This window comes from Thalia democratica, chromosome 8 (genome assembly GCF_965202585.1).
Source record: "Thalia democratica chromosome 8, ktThaDemo2.hap1.1, whole genome shotgun sequence".
In the NCBI taxonomy this organism is placed as follows: domain Eukaryota; kingdom Metazoa; phylum Chordata; class Thaliacea; order Salpida; family Salpidae; genus Thalia; species Thalia democratica.
This window is the reverse complement of record NC_139172.1, coordinates 47,551,945-47,559,544: the sequence shown is the minus strand read 5'-3', so window position 1 is coordinate 47,559,544 and position 7,600 is coordinate 47,551,945. Positions and strand designations below refer to the sequence as shown.

The following is a 7,600-nucleotide window of genomic DNA, read 5'->3' as shown; positions in this document are numbered from 1 at the left end:
TTTCGTCGTAATAGAAAGTATTAAAAAGGAAGAAAACTCGATGGTATGAGTTTGGAGTAATCTTATTTCAATTATATGTTTCTAAATGTCCAAAATGTCCATTTTCTATGGGCATTAAGCTTTTTTTATTATTAAGTAGCTTATTTATTTGGTTGTTTTTTCCATAACTAAAATTTGAATAAAGTAAGACTGCACAAAACGGCAGCTTACTATACACAATAAGTTTATAGTATAAATATTATTACTAGCTCAAGTTAGCATCTTTTTGATTACATATATTAATAGTTTATTAAGTCCTATCAAATGTTTCTTTTTCAAACATTTAATATAAAACTTATCACTTTGAAAATATAAAATAGTTAGAATTTAAAATACAAAATAATTAAAATTTCCATAGTTTTTAAACTGTCTCTAATGCAGTTTATTTAAAATACTTGGAACCGCTCGATTCCCACAACTTTTTTATTTTTTATTTATTTTACTATCAATAAAACCCTTGGTCGTACGCTGTTCTCGAGTTTGATTGGGTGGGAATTGATCGCGGTTTTAACTAAGTGATTCCCATTGCAAACAATTTTATGGTGGTCGTAATTTTAAGAAAGTACGAATTTCAGATACTTAGCATAGTAGCTTATGTGACGTAATAGTTATGCCAGATAACAATTAATGCAAGATCCCTAAAATTTATATATTTTTTATTTTAATGTAAAAAATAGAATAGAATACAGCTGCCACAGTTTTACTTTTTCTATATCAAGCTTTTTAAATGAATAATTACATTTTCTTAATTTACATTTGATGATCTAATTGCTTTAAGCTGATCTTTATAATTAATTCACTTTATTAATAAATATCATAAAGTAAAGTATTATTTTCAGAAAAGACTGATTTAAATTAAAGTTGTGGTATTTAAGGCTGATAAACTAGTGAAAATTTGTTTTTATAGAAAAATTTAAGTTTCTGATGATACAAACTTATAAACTTAAAATACCTTTAAATGGAGATTGTTATTTATTCGTTTTTAAACGTAGATCAGTTAACACAGTAAAATGTAACTTAATTACTTTTATTGATTATAAAAGGACAGTTCACAAATTTATATTAATGTTAGCTATTAAAACTTATCTTAAACAAATAATTCAAATTATGGAAAATTTAAGCTAAGATATGGTGTAAACTTTATTTTTACTCGATATTAGTAATCTCACAGAAGTCTTATTGCTCTATTGCATATATAAGCTGGAAGCAATTGCTATTCTAAAGAATTTAGTTAAGAACATCAAATGTAAATTTACTTAACATATTATAAACCTACTCACAATGATTAAAAAATATCTTTTCTCATTTGGCGAATTCCTGTCTAACAGCATTTAATTTAAATGTTTTGTGTTTTTACGTTAGCAACACATAATTAGTTTTAAAAAATTGCTACCGTTATAAAACACAAATTAAATGACTGAAATTAGCACATGTAACTTTGTTCTAAAAAATATTTTCATTTGTCCTTTGTAAATACCATTAGCTTATTTTTCTTCGTCCAAAAAATAAATCTATTACAAATTTTCATATAATTTTTTTTCAAAATACAAGACAAATTGAATTTAACCGATAAACATTCCAGATATTGCAATTCAGTAATGTTTGATTGGCAGGCTACAATCTCTCCAGCTAGTGGCAGTATATCGACCCAAACTTAGTTAGAAAAAACACGTTCTATTTTAACACCGGTTACCGTACGGTTTAACTTAATTTTCTACTGTAATAAACTTTAAACTCGTATATTTGTTACACTTTTACTTTATAAAGTGAAGTAAGAACGAGGGATAATCTATTTGTAGTACGATTTATTCAAATTTTGTAGTTAAAGTAATAGTAATTGTAAATAATACAGAAAAATTAAAATGTTTGTTGCGATAAAAACTAAAATCTTGCATTTAATTCAAAATTTATTGTAAACTTCGATTTCATTGTACTGTTTATTTAAATTAACTATAATCAGGCTAAAGAGAACTTGAAGCACAAACCAAGTCAAAACACCTGAACATCTAACAAGTAAAACAGCCTACTATTTTATGTTACTTTTATTTTATTTTTTGTACAACATTTAAAAATTAGAAAAATAATAATAAGTTATCAATGGTTCTTTTGCACTTTTAAGTTCAATAGTTCAGAATAGATTTCAAAAATCGAATTTACTTAAAAATATTTATTTTTAAAGCTGAATTAGATTACAAAAAGCTTATAATCTTAGAGACTTGAATTAGATGTGTAGAGAGGTCTTTTTTAATCTACTTTTTATATTCAATTTATTGGAAAATTTTAAGTTACCGTCTCTAAACTGAAAAATAGTCATTAGTATATGACAAGGAAGAAAAGTTAAATGTCAGTATTCAATAAATTCAAAAAATTTTGAGTATTCAAAAAGATCGAGTATGAAATGTTATTAATAAAAACATTAAAAACTCGTTATTAAAATTTAAATCATGGTTTGCTTTTAAACAAAACATGAATAAATTTCAATGAAATTACTAAACATATAAGTTTGTACGTAGAAAGATTTTATTTCATACACAGTAAGATAACTAATTGTTATTTGAGCAACCAAAAGAAGCTAACGGGAGAGGTAAACTTGGATCTTTTGACCAAAAATCGTTTTCAATGTCATAAACGGAATCACTTATTTGGTTTCTGTTCAAAAAACCCCCGAAGACGAAAATATTATTTCCAAGTAAACTGCATCCAAAGAACGAGCGTGATATGTTCATTTCAGCCACTGAAGTGAACTGATTCGTCACGATCGAATAAACTTCAACTGAACATGTTTTTTTAAACCATAAACCACCGATAACAAATATTTTTTTTTCGTGGGTCACAGCCCTGTGACCGTATCGTTTTTGATTAAGTCTGACGTCAGCTGTTGTCCATTTGTTCTCACCTAAATCGTACGTCTCAACCATGTCCATTACATTCATGTTCAAACCACCACCGATTGCCCACACTTTATCTTGGAAATATGTCAATGCTAAAGCGCATCTGCTTGCGTTCATGCTACTGACTTCACTCCATTCGCCACACTCTGCGCTGTAAACTTCACATTTCGCGGAAGTTTCCAAATTATTAAGAGCTCCTCCGGCCACAAAAATGCATCCGGCAAATGAGCACATTCCAAAAAGTTTTCTTTCGTTACGCATTGGTGGAACTGTCAACTTCTGACCAACTGTTATGACCTCATTATCGGATAATATACTGTCATTTCTAACACCTCCTAATAAGTAAATGTTACCTTCAACAGTAGCAGATTGATGACTGTACCTTGAAGAACTTAGTTTTGAGTGTAAACTATAAAAGTTTGTTTTAACAGCATTACTGAATCAAATAGGTAAACAGCATTACTGAATATCCAATTTTTTGATCCGCTCTGTGATTTTGTTGTCAATCCACCAGATATTACTATACTGTTTTTATCATCAATACTTTGTATCTTATGCACATCATCATTATTTTCTATCTTTTTTTCTGTTTATTTTAAGTTATGTTTTATCATGTAGTTCAATGTCGATCTCAAATAAAAAATATTAAATTGTTGTTAAATTAATTTCCTTGTTATCACTTTTTTTGAGTTAACGCTTTTTAGTAGTTCTATATATATATAAAAAATATACAAAGCTAGAACAGTAAGAATAATGTGATACTTTAACTTCTTGAATCGTCCTTAAGTATGTCAACTATTCATTATGACTTATTATGAAAGTTAGAATAAAATTTACATTGACTAATATACTTAAGTGTTAATAAACTTTGTACTTTCATAAGCACTTACTAAGTTAAATTTAATAATTTTGTAATTTTACATACAATTTAACTCTCTATAAAAACCAATCTTGAAAGACAATTTATTAGTTACTTTTATATATTTGTTATATTATCAACCCCTTTTTTCATATTTCTAAGAATATTAACTTCAAAAAAAAGTTTTTGCGTGTTAAATAGTTTACATTCATTAAAAAATTAAGTAATTAGTTAATTTAATAAAATTAATACCTGTTTGTATTATAAAAAGCTAGAACAAATTCTTTAGCATAATTAATTCTTAAATAAAATATCTTGTTAGTAACTAGTCTTTTACATGGTTGTCACTAAAAAAGCAAAAATGTCTGAGTTGTATCAAACCAACCTAAGTTCATTAAAAGTTTAAAAAGCTAGTAAATCGTTGTAAATCAAGCTTAAATACCTAGTAAAAATATCATCTTCATTAAAAAATACACAAAGTGTAAAAAAACAAGAAAAAACTACAATAAGTAAACTACACTACAGTCATAAAAACTGTTCTGGGAATTCTAAGATTTATTTAGTGTTTGAAATAAAAGTTTCACACACATCTGAGTTTTCAAGCTTTTAAAATAGCCTGTTTGTGTAGCAACCCAGTTAAAACAAAGTTCACAACATTAAGAAATATCGAAACTTATTAACAGTAAACAAATTACATGCCAAAAAAAAATATAAGTCAGCTGGAATGGACAATTAACTTTCTTAAACATTTTTAACGAAAGTATAAAACTTAATTGAGTCATTAGCGAAGAGAAAAACCTCTTTTTTATTAAACATTACAGCAATTCTTTATCTGCAATAACAATTTAAAAATATTAGTTGTAAAATAAAAGACGAGCAACAAAAAAAAAAAAACGTTAGCTAGGAGTTATTGCGAGAAACAATAAAAAAACAAATCATCAAAGTCAGGTCCAACAAAGCACATGATCATCTTCAGTAACTACAGCATTATCAGAAAAAAGTTGTTAAGGCAAGTTATAAAGTAGCAAAATTTATTAACAATAATGAGATACCGTTTATAATTGAAAACTTTTTTAAAGAATTTTTGTTGGCAGTAATGAAAAAACTTTTGTTTATTTCTTCAATGACAACAAAAAGTCCTATTTAGGAAATACATTAAGGTTATAAAGTTGCACAAATCAACTTATGACTTTAATCAATATGTTAAGATGAGAGCACTGATAGAAAAACTAATGCTCATCTGAGAATTTTTATTAGAGATTTTTTTTTAACTTTGACACTTTAGTATAATTTCTTGGTTTAGTTCAAACACGAAGCACAACAATCGGTGAAATTTTACAAGTAAAGGTGCAATGCAACAAAAGTTTTTAGAAGTACAATTCCTTCTTTTATTTCTAGTATAAAGTTTAATTAAAGTTTAAAAAGTGTCTTATAAAGTATATCTATATTAAAAAACACTGTTAAGCTACTTAATTATATTTTTTAATAAAGAAATGTTTATTTGCTAAATTTTTTGTGTCAAATTGAAATTTCACTACTTTACATGTAAAAATTGTTTGAAACTCCAGGCTTTTTCAAAAATTCTCAAATTCAAGTTTTTTGCCAAAATTTTTAAGCATAAAATTTCAAGTTTAAAGCTTGAACTTGATATATTATAACATATATTACAACTGAAACTAACACTTTGGGTTGAGCAAAACTTACATCATAAGTTTAATTTGCCACTCTTTTAAGCAAAAAAGCCAGCCTGAATTAACAAAAACACTGATAATTTTGTATACAAAAAACAATTCTAGCAAAAAACTTATAAAATGACTTATTTGGCCTGAGATTTGAAGTCTTCAAATAGTGATATTCTGAGTGTGTGTCAATGTTTATAAACTATCCCTAAGTCTAGTTTATATTAAATATGTAGCTCCAAAAAACAGCAAATGTGTGTATTGATATGCAAAGCATAAAAGTTAACTTAGTTTGACAAAATCAATGTTTGAAAAATGAAAATGTATACCTAACAAAAACTATATTAATTTATGTCATATATATTGTTTTAATTGTGTCTGTACAAATTTAGATATTACATGTAGAAAAAACAAACTTAGAAAATTATGCATAAACTAAACTTAAACTAACTAAAGTATTTTATAAAAAGTGGTTTAAAATATGAGCATTATTTTAAGTTGGTGTGCATATAAATCAGTTCAAGTGCAATAAAAAACTTCTAAAAAATTAAAAAGTGTCAAAAGAAACTTAAATAAACCTTTTTTTCTTATTACTATGTTATTTTAAATGTTTTTACACTAAAACATAACATTTACAAATAACAAATATATAAAAGAAACTTAGGTATAAAAAATATTCGAAATAATATCTAAGCTATAAAGAAATGACACTTTAGTTAATTACTGTGCATTACTTTTGTACAAAATGGAAAACATTTGCATTTAGTTTATTTGATAAATTGGTATAATATAACTAACTTATTAAATTCAAGCACTCTTTTTCAGATAATTACTTGCTGTTGTAAAATAGAAGTTATTATGAAACTCAGAAAAATATCCTGTTAGAATGTTAATCTGTGTTTTTCACATTTTAAATTAAAGTAGTAACTTCTTCTAATTATTTTTAAATGTTATACAGAGACTTAAAACCAAACTAAACAAATTAAATCGAATTACTGAAAAAAATTTTTCTTGAAATATATTTTTGCTCAGCGGGCCACTTTTACATGCTCGCGGGCCACAAAATTTTCTTTCGCGGGCCGCATTTCATTCAAAAAAATAACGTGCTCGCGGGCCGCAGATTTACCCTTTGCGGGCCGCAATTGGCCCGCGGGCCGCAATTAGCCCGCGGGCCGCAGTTTGCCGACCCCTGGCCTAAAGGCACATCAGTGGTACTGGTATTCCATTACACTTCCTCTTCTTGCCATTTTCAAACAGAATCTCACTCTAACCTTCCTCTTCCTTTTTGCTAGAAGAGAATCTTATTTCATCCTTCTTCCTTCTCCTTGCTAGGAGAATGAAGAAAAAAGAGATTTTTATTGACAAACAATGCAACTACCATTAGGTCTTTAAAGTTACAGCAGAAACAAAAATATAAAACATACAAAATGTTAAAATAGTCTTAAAACTAATTTCATATAAAACGTATAACTTGACAGTGTTAGAGTAAAAGAATAATTAAATATGGTGTTAAAGTTCTTAAATTTTTAATACTAATAGAACAAAAAATTTCTAAAAGTTTTTTCATAATATTTAAGTAGCAAAACTTTAAAAAAAACTAAGCAAAACAATAACATCAACATTATAATGGAGACAACTTTATCAACTAGAAATGTAAATCAATTGTCATGCTTATGCAAACCCATATAGTATAATTTCTTATAAATTTTTAAGCTTGTTATTGGTGTTTTATATCTTAGTTACAAATAAATATTGTCTATTTCTTTGAAACTAATAAAGTTCAAGAATTTTACATAAATTTAACATGACTTACTGTGACTTAAAATTGGTCTCCATTTTTGTTACTTAAATGTACTTATGTATTCTCAATATTTATATGAGCTATTTGGACTTATAATTTGTCAGTTCCGTACTGACTTTGCGTAATTAAACTTTGTCAGTTTCATTTTTTTTTCTAGTTTTAAATTTTAGTAGTTCTGTTTTTACTTTGTGGACTTATATTTTGTCAGTTTTATAGTGTTTTAGTGGACTTGGAGTTATACATTTCTATTGTAATTTTCTGAACTTAAAATTTGTCAGATCTGATTTGACTTGGCAGAATTGAAACTTTTTATTTCTATAATGACATTGTA

General features: G+C 26.6%; 1 protein-coding gene across 1 annotated transcript; it reads right to left on the bottom strand.

Annotated features, from left to right (window-relative positions):
* Nucleotides 1-2,582: 2,582 nt before the first annotated feature.
* Nucleotides 2,583-7,153, bottom strand: LOC145843267 (kelch-like protein 26). The gene is made up of 4 exons (XM_082950731.1): nucleotides 7,150-7,153; nucleotides 6,740-6,796; nucleotides 2,936-3,265; nucleotides 2,583-2,812 (listed from the first exon to the last, which is right to left on the bottom strand). The coding sequence occupies exons 1-4, from the start codon at nucleotides 7,151-7,153 to the stop codon at nucleotides 2,583-2,585; spliced, it is 621 nt and encodes a 206-aa protein (XP_082806857.1).
* Between the last annotated feature and the right edge of the window lie 447 nt (nucleotides 7,154-7,600).